This window comes from Mesoplodon bidens, assembly GCF_964165515.1.
Source record: "Mesoplodon bidens genome assembly, chromosome: 14".
NCBI classification, from domain to species: domain Eukaryota; kingdom Metazoa; phylum Chordata; class Mammalia; order Artiodactyla; family Ziphiidae; genus Mesoplodon; species Mesoplodon bidens.
This window is the reverse complement of record NC_138170.1, coordinates 81201621-81224190: the sequence shown is the minus strand read 5'-3', so window position 1 is coordinate 81224190 and position 22570 is coordinate 81201621. Positions and strand designations below refer to the sequence as shown.

The 22570-nt window shown below is 34.4% G+C and overlaps 1 protein-coding gene across 1 annotated transcript in view; it reads right to left on the bottom strand.

Annotated features, from left to right (window-relative positions):
- Window positions 1-22570, bottom strand: part of ROCK2 (Rho associated coiled-coil containing protein kinase 2) — a 137982-nt gene that overhangs the window by 7937 nt on the left and 107475 nt on the right. The window contains exons 18-32 of the mRNA XM_081254074.1: window positions 21030-21189; window positions 18277-18437; window positions 17725-17909; window positions 11892-11961; window positions 11055-11158; window positions 10704-10890; window positions 8386-8479; window positions 8197-8291; window positions 7235-7414; window positions 6554-6722; window positions 4298-4368; window positions 3198-3286; window positions 2681-2759; window positions 1372-1633; window positions 1071-1284 (exon numbers count right to left, since the gene is read on the bottom strand). Coding sequence (XP_081110200.1) covers window positions 1071-1284; window positions 1372-1633; window positions 2681-2759; window positions 3198-3286; window positions 4298-4368; window positions 6554-6722; window positions 7235-7414; window positions 8197-8291; window positions 8386-8479; window positions 10704-10890; window positions 11055-11158; window positions 11892-11961; window positions 17725-17909; window positions 18277-18437; window positions 21030-21189 — 2120 coding nt within the window. The remainder of the gene's footprint in view (window positions 1-1070; window positions 1285-1371; window positions 1634-2680; window positions 2760-3197; window positions 3287-4297; window positions 4369-6553; window positions 6723-7234; window positions 7415-8196; window positions 8292-8385; window positions 8480-10703; window positions 10891-11054; window positions 11159-11891; window positions 11962-17724; window positions 17910-18276; window positions 18438-21029; window positions 21190-22570) is intronic.

The window sequence follows — 22570 nt, the reverse complement described above, 5'->3', positions numbered from 1 at the left end:
TATTTATAAATACTGTATTAGCTAGTAAGTCAAGAAATGGTTATTCTGAATCAAAAATTACTATAATGCAGCTATATGAAAATGGTTCCATCAAAATGTTTTTGTGCGGGCTTCCCTGGTGGCGCAGTGGTTGAGAGTCTGCCTGCCAATGCAGGGGACACGGGTTCGAGCCCTGGTCTGGGAGGATCCCACGTGCCGCGGAGCGACTGGGCCCGTGAGCCATAATTACTGAGCCTGCGCGTCTGGAGCCTGCGCTCCGCAACAAGAGAGGCCGCGATAGCGAGAGGCCCGCGCACGCAATGAAGAGTGGCCCCCGCTTGCCACGACTGGGGAAAGCCCTCGCACAGAAAAGAAGACCCAACACAGCCATAAATAAAATAAATAAATTAATTAAAAAAAAATGTTTTTGTGCAATAATAATCTCTATCTTTACTCCATATTCCCAACTCCACCTCAATTATAAAAAATGCCCACTATATTCATTAGTTAATATTTGCATTTTTAAAGCTGATCTGTATTACTCTTTAAATCTGAGACAAGTTATTATTTTAAACTTATAGATTTGAATTAAGATTTAAGATTTCAGTCCTGCCCCAACAAGTCTCTAACATAAGAGGTTTCAGAGGTTTGCAATAATAAAAACAGTGTGTGTACCTGACACTTAAAGGTCTGTGTGTGCATCCTGTCTACTAAATCAATAAATTAAGTCAATGTGCTTATAAAATCCTAAAATATTATGATTATGTATTGGGCTGGCCAAAAAGTTTGTTCTTATGGGAAAACCCGAATAAACTTTTTGGCCAACCCAATACATATACATGACAAAAATGAGCCCTTCATATTATTTTTGGTTGAATTTAATATATATGTGCGATTCAGTAAGTAAATTTATTACATCCAGCTGAATAAATGAATGACGCATACACAATGAAACAGTTTCAAACATTTGGTATTCCACAGATCATGAAAATACCAAAGAAAAATTGCAATTAGGAAAGTTTGTAATTTGAGTATAAACAGCAAAATATTTTTTAAAACACTTTAAGTTTTACCACATTTTAATTTATTACCTTGGTTTGTTTGGGGCAAGCTGTCGACTTGGCCGCCTAATAGACTGGTTTTGTTGTATTTTCATTGAAGTTCTAGGAGATGACCGTGCAAAAGGGTCTGGAGCTGGAGGCTTTTTAGGTATCTTTTTCACTAACCGACTAACCCACTTCTGCTGCTCTTCTGTAGAATTTGCTAATAACAATAGATTCTTTGCCGATGAAATATCGTAATACACTATAAAGAAATATTTGAAAAAGATTAATATGTTTAAAATGATCTGAACATAAATAATATTGATGGAGCAAATAATTTACTATTTACCTTTGCAAGGTGCTATAATTTCCTCCTTTTTATCCATGTGATCTTTATGACATTTAATGTGACAGCGACGGCACTCTAAAGCAGGAGGAGGTTTAAACATATGCCACAATGGCTTCATACATGCCTCACAATTGGTTGGGAAATGATACAGAGTAGGAATAAATTCATGTCCCTTGTGGCAAATATAATTTGATTTTTCTCCCACCGGCTCCACTGGAAATTCTTGTTCCTTCTTACTTTCCCCTTCATTGGCATACAGGATCTATAAACACCAAAAAGCACAATGAATGATCTTCAAACATAGGTTATTTTTTATGTAATAATGATTCTTATAGCCTAAATAAAATTAGCCTAAACTATTCAATGAGAAGAAAATGCATTTGATGTTCTAATGTTAGTAGGTTCAAATCAAGAGCTCAGATGAGAAAAGTCATTAGCCAGTCACTTTGGTTCACATTTCAAAAGAATCAATCCTGTTCAAATGATGCCTCCTTATTTTCTCCATGTCATCTTCCTGTGTTTCAGCAATTTTATCAGAATAGGCTAGCAAAAGGTAAATCTGCACTTGATTAGTGTTAGAAAGTTTTTCTGGGAGGGAATGTTCAAAACACCTGAAGAGATGTGGCAATTATATGAATTGAGGCTCTGTGATTCTCAAAAATAGACAACTTGGTGATAACTGCAAATATAGTTTTAATTGAAAAGATTTGTATTTGGAGAGTTGAGGAAGAAAGGAAAAGAGGAAAGGATGTATAATATACTCCAAATAAGCATTCTAAGCATTCAGAAAGTAAGCAGCCAACTTTCCCACAGTACACCAAGCACAATGGCTTTTACACACAAGGAACTCAGTAATTGTTGGTTTGACTGACTTTAAAATGGAAGTAATAAAGGGGAGAATTTGTCTTCACCTTAAATTGGAAGTAAAAGGGCTCCTGGGGGCAAAATTTAACTTCACAAGCAACTTTTTTAACTTCCTAGAGGGCTGAGCATAAAACTAAAAACAGGAGAACATTCACGCTCAAAAAATATCATAACCAACCTTGAACAAAAGGATATAGCAAAGGCTAGAAATGTGATATAAACACACTACAGAGTTTAACAAGTAAAATGGAGAGAAGAATTAAGATGTATGTAAATAGCATAAGCATGAAAGTCACAAAGGAACAAACCACCTTTAAATGGGACTAAAATTGAAAGATAATCTGAAAAAGCCCCAAGAATAAAGAAATTTGTTATGTCATGTCATGCTGAGAATGTATAAAGGCGAAAAAACAAAACAAACAAACCACAAAATAAAACGGTTTACCTGGAATATCCTTGGAATTTCTTTAGCATCTGCTCTATATACATCTGTCTGTGTAACTGGTCGGACATGAAATAACTTGCTATAAAAGATTTTTAATAAAGGAGTAAAGTATTACCAAAGGATCAAATTATTTTTGTTATCCTATACTTATTGTCAGAAATTAAAACTGACTACTTTGACCCTTGTTAGAAGGTCAGAGAATATCCTGCTCTATAAATTCAATCACTCCTTGCATTTTGAGAAATTTCCAGTAAGTCAGAAATTTTCTAATTAGTCTCAGAAAACAACATTATTAAAGACCCATGAAATAAAGATGTTTTAGCCAACTCTATATCCCAGACTTTCATCTGTATGAAGCAAAATTAGAAAATGTAACAACAGTATGCTAGCAGCTATACTATATGAGTATATACATTGTACTATATGACTAATAAATTACACTAACTTGACGAAAAGGTCACGTCACTCTTAACCTTTAAAAGATAAAGTTCCTAAATATTCTAATAAAAATACTTACTCTATATCTAAAACCATGTAAGGATTCGATTGTTCTTTATCCTGTTCACTGTCATAGAAAAGGATCTTCTTACTGCTTACAATCACATACTGTTAAAAAGAAAGAGGAAAGGAATTCATGATTAAAGTTAATATATATCTTATTTATTTTTTCTTTGAAAATAAATTCTATATTAGCAATAAAAATCATAGAAAATATAAATTAAATACCTAAAAAGTTATCTTAATGTATTCTTAAAAAAGTCTTCCTCAAAATAACAATAAATTTGTTTGCATATACTTTAAACAAGCAAATTGCGGGGGGCGAGGGGGGAATAAATTCAAATATTTTTTGGACTGATTTCACTTCAAGATCCAATAGCATAAGTAACCTTATTGCTATGGTTTGAATGTTTATATTCCCCCAAATTCATATGTTAAATCCTAACACCTAATGGGATGGTATTAGGAAGAGGGGTCTTTGGAAGTTGATTAGGTCATGACACCAGAGCCCTCATGAATGGGATTAGTGCTGTTATAAAAGGGGTTCCAGAGAAATTCCTACACCTTCCACCATGAGGACAGAGCAACAAGTCTGTAGCCTGAAGGAGGACCTTCACCAGAACCCAGCCATGCTGGCTGGCACCTTGATCTGAACTTCCAGCCTTCAGAACCATGAGAAATTAATTTCTGTTGTTGACAAACTACTCAGTCTGTGGCATTTTGTTATAGAAGCCTAAGGCTAATAAGACACTTATCAAAAATGAACATAATATCGATAATCATAGTACCAGAGGAAAAGAAACAAATGGGACTTTCTGTCATATCCAGAGTTGTTTTCCCACTGAAACAACAAAAGCACCAAGGTCAACAGGCTTCTATTTTCCTAACACCAAAAACTATTTTATTATTAACAACATGGTAGTGATGAAAAGGTTTTTTTTCATCACTACATAAAGTATCTTATGTACATAAGATACATAAAATTATATTATTCCAAATCAGAAAGTGCAAACAAGTTTTACGTGTCTAAAAGTTTTACTTATATATATCTTACAACTACAAAAGTGAAATTGGCTGTAGCTAAACTAAAAGCAAAACAAAAGAACCATTTTCAAATACCTTTTTAACCCATCCAAATTTCTTAGTGTTGTTTCGCACAGGCAATGAAAGCCATCCTTCTAGTCTTGATTCTATAAATAAGCACAAGATATGAGAATAAATATAACAAGTCTCTTAAGAAAATGAGGAATTTAATAAACTTTTAATATGAAAGTCACAAATCAAATATGCCGTTCAGAATTTATTATACATCATCTAAAATATGATAATAATGCAGGATCAGTATAAGCAAGTTATACAATGCAAAACAAAATCCAGGTTATATCACACTGGAAATACATATCCTGTAGTTTATAACATCAAATGCCCTGTTAATTAAATACATGCATTTGCAAAGTTCCGCAGAAAAGTTGCAAAAAAGAAAAGCAGCTCTCTATTCTCACCAGTACACCTGTATTAGAATCCTCTATTTTTCCTTTGGAAGAAGGCCTAATTACAGGTATAGTGCACATCTTCTTTGAAGAGAAAACATTTTAAGTGAGTAATTACGTGTTCAGAGAAAATGGACTTTTAGAATGGCTATAATAAAATGAAATAAAATTGTGTAAATTACAGATCAAATATGGCTAATAAGCAGCAATAAACCAAAAGATTCCTAAATTCCAAAATATTAAAATCAATAAAGTTCTAGGTCAACCAAGGAAACTCTCTGAACCCTTAGAATTTGTTCTAATGGTATTTGATCCGTTTATTATTTTAGTGAAATAATTAAGTGAAATAAGCATTTTTGGAGGTTATGCTAATAATAAAAGTGCCTATCACTTAATATCTACTATGTGTCTGAACTGTGCTAGACACTTTACGTAAATCTTTAACCCTCACAACAACCCCACAGAAGGTCACATGGGGACACGTCTCTGATTCCAAGGCTTATACTCTCTCTCTCACATCAATAACCTTCCAGACTCCATGAACAGAAATGATGTCGTTATAAACAGCCATATTCTCAACTGTCTGGACATGGTCCTAGGCCAAGACTAATCAGATGACCTCTAACAATATGGTTAAGACTGAAATAATTTTATTGCTAAGATCTGAAACAACTTCAGTATAATCACCTATGATTTATACTGATATATACCTGGGAAATGTGACGACAATGTAAATAAATATAGCTAGTTTACTTTGAATTCAACTAATAGATTAAATTTTACTTTACATTCAACTGCTTATACACTACTTTCCTGTGGCATTTACTTTAAACGTTTTTTGTACTCACACTAACTTTGTGTTAAACATAACAATTTATGGGTTTTCTATCTGGTTTCTTCACTTAAACTATAAATCTTTTCAGCACAAGGATAAGGTCAAATTGTCTTATGCTTTTTTTAAGGCCTAGCCAATGTTGACGCAAGGAAAACCTAAACACATCCTCTAAAACAGTCTACACGTGCTTTTTCTGTACTGTCATTCTTGATACGAAACTTCAGAAAGAATTTCTTCTTGGTTAAAAATGGAAGAAACAGACAGTGAAACCGTATGTTCTTAAATGATATAAAGTACTGCTCCATTTCTTGTAAGCTGAAAAAATAAATCTATCAATTGTAATAGCAATGCCATGTGAAAATACTTTAAAAAACAAATTCTTTGTTCATGCAGCAGTTTCTTTTTAACTGAGACTTGTTAACTGAGCAACTTGTTAGAGTTAGTGAATATTAGTTAATGTTACAACAATTTTTCAAAAGGACTAAAATTATGGGTAGTGGAAAAAAAACCCAGAGGCGAAAGACTTTCAGGATATCACCTGTACCATTAGGTTCCGATGAAATAGGTAAGTAAGGCACAGATTCTTCTTCTGAGTCAGAATCAGAGTCAAGAAGCATATGAGAACTGGAAGGCTTAGTGGCAATATTGAGAGAAGTAGAGGAACGTTGGTAGGTGAATGACATGGATTCCATAGTGTGTGACTGAGTGATATGAACTGAACACCCAACATAAAAGGAAGTAAGAATGCAGAAAGAAGTTAAGAAAAAATAAAACGAAAGCTTTAAAAGAGAGCTATGTACAATATAGAAAGAGTTAATTTAAATAACTAAATATGTGAAATTTACATTTGTATTTTTTAATAAAAAATTTTGTGAAAAATAAATAAAATAATTTAAATTGTCATTGGAACCTCCACTCTAAGGAGTAGGTTTTCCCTTAAAGAAATGACAAACATTTTTCCTCAAGAGCAAAGTCAGTCAATGTCTTAAAACAATCAATTGATTTAATTTAAGACAAAAGTAAACATAAGGACTGGAAACAAATCTGTACCTGGAAACCCATCATCTGCTTCAGCATCCCCTGGTCCACTGCCTATACTGGAACTATCCAGACCAATATGCAAGGCCTGGAGCTGGGACCGCAACTGCTCAATGTCACTGTCTTTACTGTCCAGTGTCATCTGTAGTTCAATTCGAATCTGACTCTCTTCAGCTATTTGCTACAAGAAATTAAATTACGTTAAATTAACTGGATGTTATACATCTTATAATTTTGCTTCCTAGTTCAATAATACAGTAGTCTCTCCTAGTCCAAGGTTTCACTTTCTGTGGTTTCAGTTATCCAAGGTCAACTGCAGTCTGAAAATATTAAATGGAAAATTCCGGAAATAAACAATTCATAAATTTTAAATTACATGCCATTTCTGAGAAGTGTGATGAAATCTCACATTGCTTGGCTCTGCTTGCCTGGGATGTTAATCATCCCTTTGTCCAGCTTATTCACAATGTATATGCTATCCACCCCCTTATAGTATAGGAAAAAATATAGAAAGTATAGAGTTCAGTACTATCTGTGGTTTCAGGTACCCGTTGGGGGTCCTGGGACATATCTCCCTTGCATAAGGGGTGACTACTGTAATTATTAATAGAAATGCTCCATAAGCTATAAAATATATACAGATGTGAAAATAATTCTACTTCTTAAAAAGAAGTCTTCAAAAAGTATTCTTACAGCCTGCATTTCATTCAGTTCTTTCTGATACTTGATCATCTGCTGAGTCAGTTTTTCACGTTCAGATTTAAGCTCCATATGTAGCTTTCTATTCTCCTTTTCTTTTCTCCGCACATCTGTGTCACTACCACGCTTGACAGGTTCTTTCCGATTCATGATCTCAGCCAATTTATTCACAGCCTTAAAAACATAAAGATAGGTATGTAAATAAATAAAATAAATTATGTTGATGATTTCTTGGTCGTTCACCAACAGCAAGTTACAAAACCTTCCCTACACACAGGGCCACAAACACTTTCTATATTAAAAAATACACCCTCTTCATTACTCGTCATCCTTTTCCAACCAATACTCTTACTTTTTCACTCTCATATTTTCTGAGAACTGTAATTTTAAATGTTTATAGGTTCACTCTAATGTCACCTTCTACCACTTCGGGTTTTTAGTTCCAAGAGAGACTTTTATGAGGCAGATCTTCTTTCATCCTAGAAGAGAGTTTTGCATTGGCATCACACTAATAAAATACAACACGTGTCCAACCACAGAGCAGAGCATCTTGGACCCCACAAGCATTCATGCTGTATATATAATCATGAGAGCGGAGAAAAGAATAGTTAATAATCATGGTGTCTTTTCAGAGTGACCCTTTTTTAGGCTGTCAGCAAATGGTCATTCTCTACCGTTTCTTAAAAGCAGAAAAATTTATCAGATTACAATAAAAAATTAGGATGGATTGTGATTCCATATGGAAAAATTAAGAAAAACTTTAATAAACACTGAACTCAACAATGTTAATCAAATCTAGCTTCTCCCAACCTGGTAAAAATCACATAATCCTGACTGTTCACAAATAGTGATACAAGCAACGACTGCTATAGCCAATCTGTAATGTTAGAAGTAAAATGTAAAAAAGGTAAACTAAGAAAAATTTCAAAATCATATTTAGAGCATATTATACACACTTGAGTTTTGAGTGTTCTCTCTGTTAACAGTTGCTTCTCAAACTGTGCTTTAATAGCTGCGGCACTTATCTCTTCATCCTTCAACCTTGATAGTTCTGAAACAGAAGAATGTAAAAATTATACTGATAATTTAGCAACTGACAAGCATTAGGCATATTGAAAATAAACGTTATTCTTATTAGTACATACGCTCTTGGGCATCTTTCCATTTGTTATTTAATTCTTCTTTCTCATTTGCAAGATTGGCAACATCACTAGTCAGTGTCCTATTAGTTTCTTCGAGCTAAGAAATGAAAGTAGAACAAAAATCATATCCTAATTTACAAAATGTTAAGTTTTAAAGCAGTACTTCAAAATGAAAATATCCTAGAATGTTGCCAAAACTCTTGTTTTTCTAAGTACATCTATCTCTACACTTCTTGCCTTTGTCCTACCTTACCAAACTTCACCCTTGATGAAAATTTTGCTAACCATACTGACTTCATATGCACCCCAGGAAGCCAAAAAATTGCCCTCTTTCAAAAATCCTTAGCAGTATTTTAAATGAAAAACAATTTAGTAAACTAAAAAAAGCAAATACTATAACAAAGCTCTGCATTCCATCATGCAGAATAAATTTTAAAACCATAATTTAATTTCTTACCGAACATTGCTTTAAAACAGAAAATAAAACTTTACTAAAGGGGCTTCCCTGGTGGCGCAGTGGTTGAGAGTCCGCCTGCCGATGCAGGGGACACGGGTTCGTGCCCCGGTCTGGGAAGATCCCACATGCCGCGGAGCGGCTGGGTCCGTGCGCCATGGCCGCTGAGCCTGCGCGTCCGGAGCCTGTGCTCCGCAACGGGAGAGGCCACAGCAGTGAGAAGCCCGCGTAACGCAAAAAAAAAAAAAAAAAAAAAAAAAAAAAAAACTTTACTAAAGAAGTTGACATTCTTTGGTAATCACTTCAAATCCTATTCCTCTTCTTCCTTCCTGAAGGATATTTTATTGTGAATTATGTGTTCATCCTTCCCATCCATGATTGAATACTTTTATTACATATACGTGAAATAATATAATACGGTTTTATGTGATTTTAAACTGTCCATAAATAGCATCATACTGCATTTATCTTTCTGTAATTGCTTTCACTCAACATTATATTAAGAATTAAATTGTTGATATATATAAAGACCTAATTAATTCATTTTAACTGATATAGTAGTTCTATCTTCTACCACATTTCATTTATCCATTCGTTCATCTATTAATATAACATTTGAATTTTTTGCTATTACAAACATTTATGCTGCTAGGAGTATTGTGTAGGAATTTCTCTAGCACGTTTATCTTATTATGGACTTTCTTTGGATTATATGAATATTTAAAATTTACTGGAAATTGCCATACTATTTACTATACTATAGTGTGCCATATTAAATTTACACTCTGGATAGCAGTAAATAAGAATGTTATTTTCCAGATATCCTTCAAACATTTGAAAGTAGTCAGACACTGAATTTTTGCCCAAATGATGGGTATGAAATGGCATTTCAAAGTTATTTTATCTAGCCTTTTCCTAAAAAATAGTGAGGTTAAACATCTGCTCATATTTTTAGGTCTTCTCTTTTGGCCAATTTTTCCTTTGGATTATTTAACTTTTTCGTATTGAACTGTAGGAGTTCCACTTATATTCTAGATACTAATCCCTTGTTCAATAAATACATTACAAATATCTTTTCCCTGTCATTTATTTGCTATCTTCTGTTATAAGTAAATTTTGGATTCCATTCTAATATTTAAAACATTTTATTTTTCATATTTAAAGTTCTTAAGATAGCTAGAATTTACCACTGTATATGGTAAATGATAACAAGAAACTAATTTTATTCCTTTCCACATAAAAATAGTTATTCCAAAACCATTTATGAAATCTGTATCCTTTCCCATTGATTTGTATACTGCCACTGATACCGTATGCCAAGCTCCTGTATGTGTATGATGAACCTATTTCTGGCCCCCCTACTCATTTCCACTGAACAGGATTAAATATCCCTGTTCTAGTGCCAAACTTTTAAATTACTGTAGCATTTTAATAGGTCTGGATAATTGATAAGGCAAACTCAACTACTTGATATTTTACTTCTATTTGAAATTTTTCTTGCAATTTTTTCAACCTACATATGACTATCTTCATGATTAAACTTCATGATTAGTTTTAAGGTTCTTTTAAACTAAGACTGGTTTAACAAGGAAAAAAAGACAAACTGTTTTCTTTTTGGTATTTCCCTTTCACTTTAGTCCTTTAACTCTGAATTTACCAACAGGTGAAGAAGCCATTGGAAGTAGTTTTCTTTTGAGCCTTTCTCTGCCAAACACTGAGAAGCTGATGGTTCACTAGGTCAAATATCTTGTAGCCAGCATATACAGTTTTTCATTTTAGGTCTATGTTACTTTCTTAGTATTTCTAAGGAAGATTTATGATACAGTAATTTAATTAGAACCAAAAAAGAACCAAGCATTTTACTTACAGACGCAATTGTAGCATCTTTTTCAGTGAGTTCCTGTTTGTGTCTAGCCATCATCTCTTTGATCTCCAGCTCTTTCATGATTTTCTCTTTTTCCAAATCAGAATATTGTTCTTCAGCAATTGAGCGAGCCAGCTGCTCAGAATCTGCTTTGGTTAAGGTAATCTCCAGTTGAGCAGCCAAGGAGTCCCTACATTTTAGAGGGATAAAATTTTAAGGTTCAATTTTTTACTACAAAGTCAAATTTTTGTCTAATTCACTTCATCAACAAATTTTTATTTGGAGTATAGCAGGCACTGTTCTAGGAGGAGGGTTCATGACTATGAAAAAAAGAGACAAGGATCTTATCCTTACCTTTCATCCTGTAATTCCTGTTTCTTCTGCTGTAATTCTTTACAAAGTTTGGTCTTTTCTTCACATTCTTCTTTAAGTTCCCTAACCTGTGTTTTATAGAGGGTCTAAATAGCAAAATATAATACAAGTATGTATCATCATCATCATCATCAGGAATATTATTTCTACATTCAAAAGCTATCCAGACAAAAAGTCCAGCTGAGCACATACAAATATGCTCATAAAACAGCAATGTTGAGCCCATGAGCAAATTAATAGTTTAATGAGCTTTTCTATTTTCTGGTAATCAACCAATTAACTAATAAAAATTCAGCTAATAATTTAGAAGCGTGATTTTCAACTGGATATCACAGTGAGATTTCCCATTAAATGACACAGATTGATAGGATGAAGAGGCAAAAAAAATATTACTAATTTAGACAAGAAAATTTTGTTGGCTTAAAATCAGTGAAACAGAGGTGACAGTTACTACTTCATATTTTAAAACTGATCTCAAAAAAGTACACACGTTAAAATGACAATTTTCTTTCTTTCATTGTGAAAATATATTCTTCTTCAAAAATCAATGCTTTTATTAATCAACTTCATAGGGTATGAGTATGTGCTTAGAACCATGTTTTTAGCAACGACAATGGATTTCTGTTCAACTATCTACAGTCTCTTGCCCAGGTGTTCCTTTTGTATGTGAGTGGTACAAAACATTCATCCAAAATTCTGTCTGAGGTTTGCTATAAGAATCTATTCTAAAGACAAGATCAGTCTCCTGGTTTTGCAGCAAAACTTTTTTAAAAATTCTACAAATACAACAATTTTCAAAGTAACACATCTGGAACTTACTGAGAAATACTGCTCTGCTTCAAGCTGATCTTGGAGCTCTTTCATTTGCCCATCTGCATCTTGACGTTCTCTGTGGGGACATTGAATCAAAGGTTTAAATAAGTTAGACACATATTATGCCAGCAACTCTTAAAATGTGGTCTAGGGGGCTTCCCTGGTGGCGCAGTGGTTGAGAGTCCGCCTGCCTATGCAGGGGACACGGGTTCGTGCCCCGGTCCGGGAGGATCCCACATGCCACGGAGTGGCTGGGCCCGTGAGCCATGGCCGCTGAGCCTGCGCATCCAGAGCCTGTGCTCTGCAACGGGACAGGCCACAGCAGTGAGAGGCCCACACACCGCAAAAAAAAAAAAAAAAAAAAAAAAAAATGTGGTCTAGGAAACCCGTGGGAGTACTGAGACTCTTTCAGAGAATTCATGAGGTAAAATTATTTTCATAATACTAAGAATCATTGTTATTTTTAAAGCTTTAATTATCTCAGTGTATATGGGCTTTTCTCAAGGCTGTATGACACGATGACTTCATCACTCCAACAGCTAATGAAATGTGTGCTTGTATGCTCTTGTGTTTTAAAATTTTCTCAGTTTCAATTTCTAACACAAAAAATAACATTAGATATAACTCACATGAACAAAAACTCTTTGGGGTCCTCAATAATTTTTAAGAGTATAAAGGGATTCTGAGACCAAATAGGGCTATATTAAACCAATAACACTAAATTACATATTCTCAGGCATGCATTTGTCATCAGCCATTTACGCCAACCAAGTAGCAGAATTAAAAGGGCACCTGAAAATTGATTATCTTAGAATGAGTGAAGAAATGACTGGGAGGGGGCCTGCAAGGAGGTAAAGAGTATAGGTTTTTATATCTAAATGTAAATGGTAACTGCATGGATTTGAACACTTTGTAAAAATTACTGAGTTCTACACTTACCATCTGTTTACTTTTTCTGTACATATTTTAATCTTCAATAAAGAAAAAAATTAAATAAAAAATAAATAGAATAAAAAATGAGCCTAACAATGCATTTAAGAGGTTGGGTTAAAATAAGTTAAAGTCTAGGCTTATTAACAAAATATATATATTACAGTTATTCCAAGTCAAAGCTAAGGGGAAAAAAAAAGTTGGAGAACAACACAACATATGATACAATTAAAAAACAAAACACAAAATAAAATCTATAAAAAACTCAACCCTATAAATATGGTATACATGTACAGGTACAGGCACAGAAAAGGGTGTGGAAGGATTTTTCAAGTAACAGACTGTTAAGATATATTACCTCTGTAGAGATTAACTATGTCTGCATTCATAAAGGAGACCTTATATTGTTTTCTCTTTACCTTTTAATATAGTTCTGAATATTTTATAGTGAGAAAATATTTTACTACCACTTAGATATTTAAAAAATGTATACAGCTGGACTTCCCCGGCAGTCCAGTGGTTAAGGCTCCACGCTCCCACTGCAGGAGACATGGGTTTGATCCCTGGTTGGGGAACTAAGATCCCACATGCTGCAGGGCCAAAAAAATAAAATAAAATAAAAATGTACATAGCAAGAAAAAACTCAGGGAGATTAAATGATTTAATCACACCATCTTCAATTTAATATTACTTAGGACTTTCATCCTTATTTGCATTTTGCTCACTTTGTTTACTTACTTGGCCCTTCAACTTCTGGATAAAAGGGAAATTATCACTCAATGTCACTTAATTGTGTAAATTCTCTATTTTATTATTGATGAGTGTATTATTAAAGAATCATGATTTTTATTTCTCTGAGTGGAAAATGTGAAAGATACTAATTAATAACATATGAAAGAACAAGTTTTAAATATTTTAAATCATCATCACCAGCTAAGCCTGCTTACAGCAAACCCCAGTGTAATTTTAATATCATGATTTCTTGAAGAGCTACCATTCATCATATGTAACTTTTAAAGCTCAACATTCATTAGGTATTTAAGAAAAAATATTTTTCAGAAAGTAACCACATAATATGCACATGGTTACAATTAGATAGTACAGACTAGCACAGAAAAAATTCTAAGTCTCCTATTACCCATATCCACCCATGGGCTAACCCTATTCCCCTAGAGAAAATCACTTTGTTTCATTTCTGTGTATTGTTCTTTTGGTGGTTACCGCCACATCTCAGCTTATTTCTTGACATACATTTTAATTATTTATCAGTTCCCTGCTGCCAGATGTGAGAATTTAGCTCTCACCACCCCTAACCTCTCCCCAACCCCTAATGTAGTTGTATCACTGGTCTAAGTGACATAATCAAACTTCCATTTCCTATTGCCATAAGAACATGTCTAAAGGTGAGTCTTTTTTCATGTATCTTTGCTGGGCCCCTTCAATCTAAAGACTTCTTTTCTAGCTATAGAAAATTCTTTTCTATTATTTCTTTAATAATTTCCTCCCCTGGGTTTCTCTGGAATTCTTTGGTGCTAGAACTCCTGGAACAGTCTGTCTGTGTCTTAGCTTTTCTCTCATATTTTCTAGTTATTCCTTCTTGTTCTATATTTTGTGAAATTTCTTTGACTTTTTTCTTCGAACCCTTCTAATAAGTTTACATTGGCAGTAATTTTTCACCTTCAAGAGCTCCTTCCTATTCTGGCTGTCCTTTATTATGTTGGGTTCTTGTTTAATGGAAGTAGTATCTCCTAGAATCTTTGATCAGTACTAATTATTACCAGCAGGTTTTTAAAATTTGTGCTTTCTTTTTGTTAAGTTCTATTCTTTGATATATGTTTCATCTGGTGGCACCTTTTCTTCTTCTTTATCATAGTCTTTCTCTTTCATACTGCAGGCTTTCCGCAAATGCCTAGTGATGAGTAACCAGGAGGCATCAGAAATTTTAATCTCTGGGTACAGGAATGAGAGGCTTAGGAAGTCAGTCATAAACAGGAAGACCACTAAATGCCAGAATGAGAAAGGCTTTTCTCTGAGCTGCTGGCCCCATACTAGCTGTTCTAATTACCCACAGAGGGTACGCCCCATTTCTTCAGAGGGAATGCTCTGTAGGAACCCTAGTGGTGGCAATGCCTGACTACAGACATTTCTGCAAGGGTTAGTGGCAGAGTATGATCAGCAGGTTGCTCCATTTATAACATCGCATCTTACTCCAGCCCTCCAAGGTATTTGCTTTGAATAATGAAACATTTTTCTTCTTCACCTGTATCCCACTTCATATATACTCCTGGCTGTTGCTTCCGCTGCTCTATTTCATTAGGCAGAAGGTTTCCACCCACCTGCCACTATCTCATTAACTAATTTCCTGTCCTCCAATCCACTGGAATGACATGATGTGGGTTTACACATTTAAAAAATCCCTCTACTAGAGTTTTACTAGAATCTTGGAAGGAAGAAAAGAAGTCTATGTTGGCCATTTTCAAATGCAAGCCTACATAGCGCTTCATATGTAAATTCTCATTGCATATATATATATATTTAACTTTGTATTCCAATTATTTATGTACTTGCCTTACCTCTTCCTAAGGAATAACTTTTGATAAAATGCTAGTAAGCTTAAGGGTAGGAAATACATCTGACTCATCTTTGAATCTCCCATAGTGGTTATCAGTGCCTTACACATGATAGATATGCATTCATTCATGCAACACTTACTGATGATGTCTTATGTGCAAGAAGTTAATCAAGGGTTGGAGACAGCAGAATATAAGTGGGTTTTTTTTTGCCATTCAGTGAATTTATACTCTGTTAGGTGATTAAGACAGCAGATGTGGGTATCTTTGGCGAGGAGGGGTTAGGAACTGAGGGATTAAGAAACAATAGATCCAAGTGCACTTATGAAGAAAATAATAGGCATATATACTAAGTATCATAAATTAGGTGTAAACAAAGAGTAATTAGAACAGGAGAAGAAACACAATCTAGATATTTAACTAGACTTTGTGTTCATATAAACATTGCTGTTAGAATAAATACTATGGAGAATAGCTGTGCAGTCAAATAGTTTTAAAGACTGTGTTCCCTAGAACTGAGGATCCACAGTTTAGGCTCTTGATCAAAGCCAGGCAAATGAGTTCCATCTCAGGACTTAGAGACCCAGAAAAGCCAAATCAGGGTCGCTCCACATAACTGAAGCTATAAGACATATCTCTAGAGTTTGTCCTTCTTGAAGGACCAAGTTTTCTGTTAAATAAAAAAAATGAGGGCTTCCCTGGTAGCGCAGTGGTTGAGAGTCCACCTGCTGATGCAGGGGACACGGGTTCGTGCCCCGGTCCGGGAAGATCCCACATGCCGCGGAGCGGCTGGGCCCGTGAGCCATGGCCGCTGAGCCTGCGCGTCCGGAGCCTGTGCTCCGCAACGGGAGAGGCCACAGCAGTGAGAGGCCCACGTACCACAAAAAATAAATAAATAAATAAATAAATATTAAAAAAATGAGAGGGAAGAATAAAGCTAACACACAGGGGAAAAAGCAAAGAACCAAAAAATATTGGACAAAGATGCCTGAATACTGTTCAAGTTTCTAGTTCCAATTTTTAAAAGTTAAAATCTCATGAAGTTTAAGAGTCTAGGTTTACCCAGGCAATAGATCAGCAAAAAGAACAAACTCTTTTTGACCATCCTTTCCTAGGAAGTGTCAATATTTGAATATTTGACCATCCTTTCCTAAGTGGTGTCAATCTTACTGACCTGTCACGGGTATGTAAAAAGCAGGCAATTAGCAAAAGCGATAGGAACAAAGTAATAGTCCTATAGTAGACATACTAGTAACAGTAACAGTTGTAGTAATAATGGTCCCTACCATTTACTGTGTGCTAGATGCTGTAAATAAGTCATTGTTATCCTTTACAACAGTGGTCCCCAACCTTTTTGCCACCAGGAACTGGTTTCGTGGAAGACAATTTTTCCACGGACCAGGGTGGGGTGGGGGGATGGTTCAGGCGGTAATGCCAGCGATGGGGGGCGATGGGGGACGATGGGCAGCGGCAGACGAAGCTTCCCTCACTCGCTCCTGCCGCTCACCTCCTGCTGTGCAGCCCGGTTCCTAACAGGCTGCAGACCCGTACCAGTCCGTGGCCTGGGGGTTGGGGACCCCTGCTTTACAAGATCCCTAACAAGGAAGCTATTACTGCCCCCCTTTTGTAGGTGTGACAAAAGGTTCGGAGAGGTTAAAATATTTTGCCCAAAGTTGATCAGCTAGTAAGTAGTGGAAATGGGATTCACACCTTGATCTGTCTGGCTCCAAAGCTTATTTTCTTTTCACTCTGCCTCCTAGCAAATAACTGGAATCCAATATGACCTTTGGTCATGATCGGCAAGAACTAATTATACTACTAATGACTGAATGGGGTAAATTTTAACAGTATATTACTGTATACTTTAAAAGTATTTTCCCAATGTTTTCTGTTTTCTAAGTAAATTAAATATAGCACTAGAGTGTATGCTAAAAAATGATTTAAAAATTTATATGGTGTTTGCTTAACAGTCAAACATTTCCAAGTCCCAGAAACTAAAGAAACAAACAAAAAGCACTTATGCTTGAAGGACAGTCCTGAGGAAGACTCCTAAGAGCATGGAGTACAAATCCCAGACATTTGCTTCTTCTTCAACACCAACACTCTATATATGATATCATAAGGCAGCAGTAGTAAAAAAAACTGTCAGGGAAGAAAATAAAATCTTTGTGAAGGTCCACAGTGGCACTTAACATATTACTTAAAACAGAAAGAAAGAGAAGATGTAGTCAAGAAAATAAAAGGGTCAAAAGAAAATCCCCAGATAAATCAAAATTAAGATAATTTACATGTGGATAGTTGTGCATATTAATAAATTTTGTCTCAAACAATTAACTTACTTTCGAAGTTCAGCATTCTGTTTTTCCAAGCTCATTTTCATTTCTAGGAGATGATTATTCTCTTGCTTCAACTGCTTTTCTGACATTTTTAGTGTGTTAACTTGCTGTGTTTGCATCTTCAGGTCATTTTGTGTAAGGCAGCGCTTCTGAGTTTCCTGCTCTATTTTTAATGTCAAGTTTCTAACCTAAAAAATAGAGTTATTAATATGTAAGTAAATTATTTTGACTTTCTTATCAATGAAGCTGGCAGTAAATATGATGATGTAAGACAGACTTTTCCCCTTAAACAGTTAATTCACTTCAAAATAAAATATTTCTTGGATTTTCCATAATGACATATTTTTAAAATAAAATGTGGTCTTTAAAAATGTTTTAATCATGATTCATTTAGTATATCATCCAAATTTGGTAAAATTGAAAGATTATGGAATGTTATTTTACAAGAAAAAATTTTTAATTATAAAACCATCACTGAACCTTTATAAATAAACCTAGTTTACTATTAATTCATTAAATAGTTTACTAATATTTATTGGTAAACTTCACACTTACATCCTCATTTAGCACATCTTTCTGTTTGAGGAGTTCGTTTATTTTCTGCTGTGACTGTTTGAGGTCACAGTCTAATATAGAGCATCTTTTCTCAGCCTCCAGCAACAAGTTCTCTACTTTCTGTTTTAAAGTTCTTTCCTCCAAGAGCTTTTTCTCCATTTCTATTGCCACAAAAATGGACATAATCATGAATCAAACAAAAGAAGCATATCAAATACATGACACAGTGCTAATAAAAATTACAGTAAATGATGCTGCCTTCATAATTTTCTACAATTTCCAATTTAATATTTTCATCTCTCCTCTTAATATAATTGAAATGTCAACAATTTCATGCTTGAAAATTAGGTGTTTCATTTGCAGGGTATAAAATTCTACCACACTCCACAATATTACATCCATTTTAATGAAAGCAAAATAATTCTGCCTTTACTTATGTTTCTAAAAGACATCTTTTAAAGACGTCTTTTTAAATAAAGATTTATTTTTCTGCTACTCTGTGCTTCTCAGTGTTACTCTTCTTGCCTAAAAACATTAAGCAAGATCCTCATCATTATAGAGGTAGATCCTATGACCTCAATGGCTCTTTCTATATTAGCATATTACTATGCAGAGGATGAAAATTATGTTTTAGGGAGTTGGCAGAGGACAGGACTCTAGAACCAAACTTCCTGAGTTTAAATCCTGGTTCTGACACTTACTAATTATTTGACTAGCCAACTTAATTAACCTCTCTGAGGCTCAGTTTCCTTATCTCTAGAATGGTAACAATAGCACCTACACCCATAGGGATTTTGCAAAGATTTTGCATTAACATATGTGTAGTACTTAAATGCTGCCTGGCATATGGCAAGCACTTGATAAGTGCTCACACAGGAGAATTTTCAATGACCTAAGAAAATGTTCACAATATTTTTTTTAAAAGGAAAAAAACCAAAAAAGTAGAGAAAACTGAGAAAATATACAAAATATCATCCTGATTTAGTAGCATTCTGGTTAATCTTTACTTCTTTTTATTTTCCTATATTTTCTAAATGATTTGCAACAAACCTTTAATTTGTTTTATTAATCAGTGAAGACTTCTAAAGACCTTTTCTCAGTCTCAAAGTGAAGAGCAGACAAAGTGTATGTCTAATCAAGTGATGTCATAGTAACTGCAAGTTATTCCATGTAAAGGATTACTGATGTACTGATTAGAAAATCTGTTCAAATTCAGTAGATTCTTCTGCTCCTTCATACCTAATGTTCAGCTTCTAATTATCATTTATTACAAAGTTATATTGGGGAAAAATTAAACCTTACGAATTTTCAGTTTTTAATGAACTGTCTTCAAAAGTGTAGAAAAATGAAACCATTTTTCACATACTACTAAAAACAGCTAGCATTTCTAAGCACTTTTCAGGTATCATTATACTTGGTTTTCACAACAACCTAATTCAGTGATTGTCCCTTTACAGGAAACAAGGCACAAAAAGGATAAGTAACTAGAGAAACTCACATAAGTAGTAATTCATTGCTAAGCCATATTCTTAAACAAAGAATGCAATGCAGTGACATGCACTGGAAAGACCAAAGGCTTTATACCAGATGTACCATCTATAAAATTTAAGTTTTGTGTATTCATACAAAATATGAAAGTCACCTGTATCTTATGTTACAGCTGTAAAAAGGAATTTTAAAAAATGAGTTATATGCTAAATTGGTTTATTTTCAACACTTCAGAGAATAATCTATAAACAAATGTACTCACTTTAAAAACTAATCACCCTAATGTGGGCACAGAGAATAGAAAGAGGCATGAGTGAACTCACTGAGGTGAGGAAAATAAAGATTCTGTATCTTGTTTTGGGTAGTGATGATATGTATGTATTACAAATGTGAAAAATGTTTGCATTTTATTGTATCTAAATTATGACCTCAAAAGAAATTAAACTTTGTGTCTTTTTAGGCCATGGACAGGGAAACATGGCCCACTAACTTTCTTGTTAGATATTTCTAAATAAAGCACTCATTTCATCTTATATCATCTAGAATCAATGTCTTAAACTAAACTGTTTTAAAAAAATCTCCAATTTTAATTACATTCAGTAATTTAAAGGCCAGGTTTTGCTAAGTTATTAATAAATGTTATGCTTTAATATGAAGTGAAATTTCTATTTAAGAGTTTTATACATCTTTGACAAGAATACTGTATTGATTTCCTTTGGAATTTCAAATCCATCATATATGAACAGTCAGTTTGGAAAACAAGAAATTATCTAAAAGACAATTCATTCCAAGATATGGGCTTGGTTTGTGGAAAAGTTCACTTTGTTATCTTACCCTATACTCATTAGTATTGTGTGACTTTGACCAAATCTAGCTAGTATCTTAATCATGCCAGATTTCAAATATTCAGTGAACTTATATTCTATAAACTCTCAAGATTTTTGTAACACAAGCTGGTGAAATGTCAAACTAAATATTATAAAAAGAGCATATCCCCCAAATCTGAATAGATGTATCTACAGCTTTGCACTCTGTATGCCTGTCACTGTTGACAGCACTGAACTATTAATTTCTCTCTGATCTAGAAATTTGGTTGAATAATTCTGTGTTGGGGGCTTACTACCTTAGAAATGGCTGCTGCCTTCAAGGAAAAACATATATGTAAAGCTTTCCTAATACTTTTAAAAATATTTTTCAAAATCAGAGTTGAATACAGTATCAATTCCATAAAATGCTGCTGAAAACCCTCTTATGAAAATGCGTACCTTTCATGGCTTCTGATTTAGCTTCTTCAATGGATTCATAAATCTTATTTTTATCTGCCAGCCGTGCTTTTGTAGCCTTATGTTCAGCCTCTTCTTGTTCTAAGCTCTGCTGTATAACTTTTAGTTGGTATGTCATATCTATTTCCATGTTGTTCTTCTCCTATTAAAGATTTTAAATGGCAGCTATCAACAAAAAAGACTGGCTTGCAATTTCAAAAACGTACAGTCTTTTTTTTTACAGGCTTACTAATAATGTTCAACATGTTCCCTCCGATCTTCAAACTTCTTGTAAAAGTAATCTATGCACTCTACCTGTTCACTTCCCTCTGTACCCGTCTCCACTCTACTGTTTTGAGATCTTCAGTGAGATTGCATGAGCTCAATAAAGTGACAAATGGTATCTCGGTATCAAATTCAACAGACATTTATAGTCTTTATTTCATTTGAACTCACTGTCGCCCTTGAAACTATTTCCTTGACATACCTGACACTGAACTCACTTGGCTCTCCCCATCCTGCTCTCATCTTTTCTGTTGCATGTGAAGTTTTCTCCCAGCTGCCCCTTAAATGTTGGGCGTTCTCTGGAGTAGTGTTCTTTAGCCATAATGCTTCTCCTCTTCCTATATTATTACTTCTCAAACTTTTAAAACATACCTAATGTTTCCCTTTGCTATATCTAAAAAAAAACATAAAAACAAAAAAAAGAAATCTCAGGATCCTCTACTATTCACCCTTATTTTCCACCTAGGAGACTTGCTTTAAGTTGAGAATCTTTAATAGAAGTCAGTCTATTTTCGATATATCCTCAAAAGATGTTCTAATTCTTTGTTTTCTACGATTTATATCGTAAATATAGGTATTTCTTTTGTTTTTCAAATATAAAAATGATTTTTTTCAAACTACACCATCCACCAACAGAGTAATTTACTCTGCTCTGAAAAACCAATGCTCTCAGCAATCTCTTTGCAGATGGGCTCTTCCAGTCACGTGGTTTGAGTTACTTCTATATCGATGACTCTCAAATATTTCTAGCTGCTACTACCATAGCTTACTTCTTTGTAGACATCCTAATTTGGCTGTCTCACAGGCACCTCAACTTAGGACTAAAATGGATTTATCACTGTCTCATCTAAAACAGCTATTTTTCCTTTATTCTTTATTAATTAATGGTACCACTATAGATTTCGTCACAAACTAGGAACCCAGAACTCGTTCTTGAGTACTATTCACATGCCATATCTAATCAATCAGTAAGTGTTCCCAAATACTCCTCCTCCAAATATTTCTCAGATTCATCCTTATTTTCCATCCTTTGAACTACTGTACTAGGTAAGTCTCCATTATCTAGGTTACTGAAAAAGCCTCTGACTAATCTACCTACATCGTCGTGTCCTCCTCAAACCTAGTTTCCACATGGTACATAATGATCTATCTTAAATGTTCCTCTAACAAAATCATCCAACTTAAAAGCCCTTCAGTGCCTAGTCCATTACTTAGAGCAACTAAGTGTTGTTCATAGAGTATTCAACGTCTTGCATGGC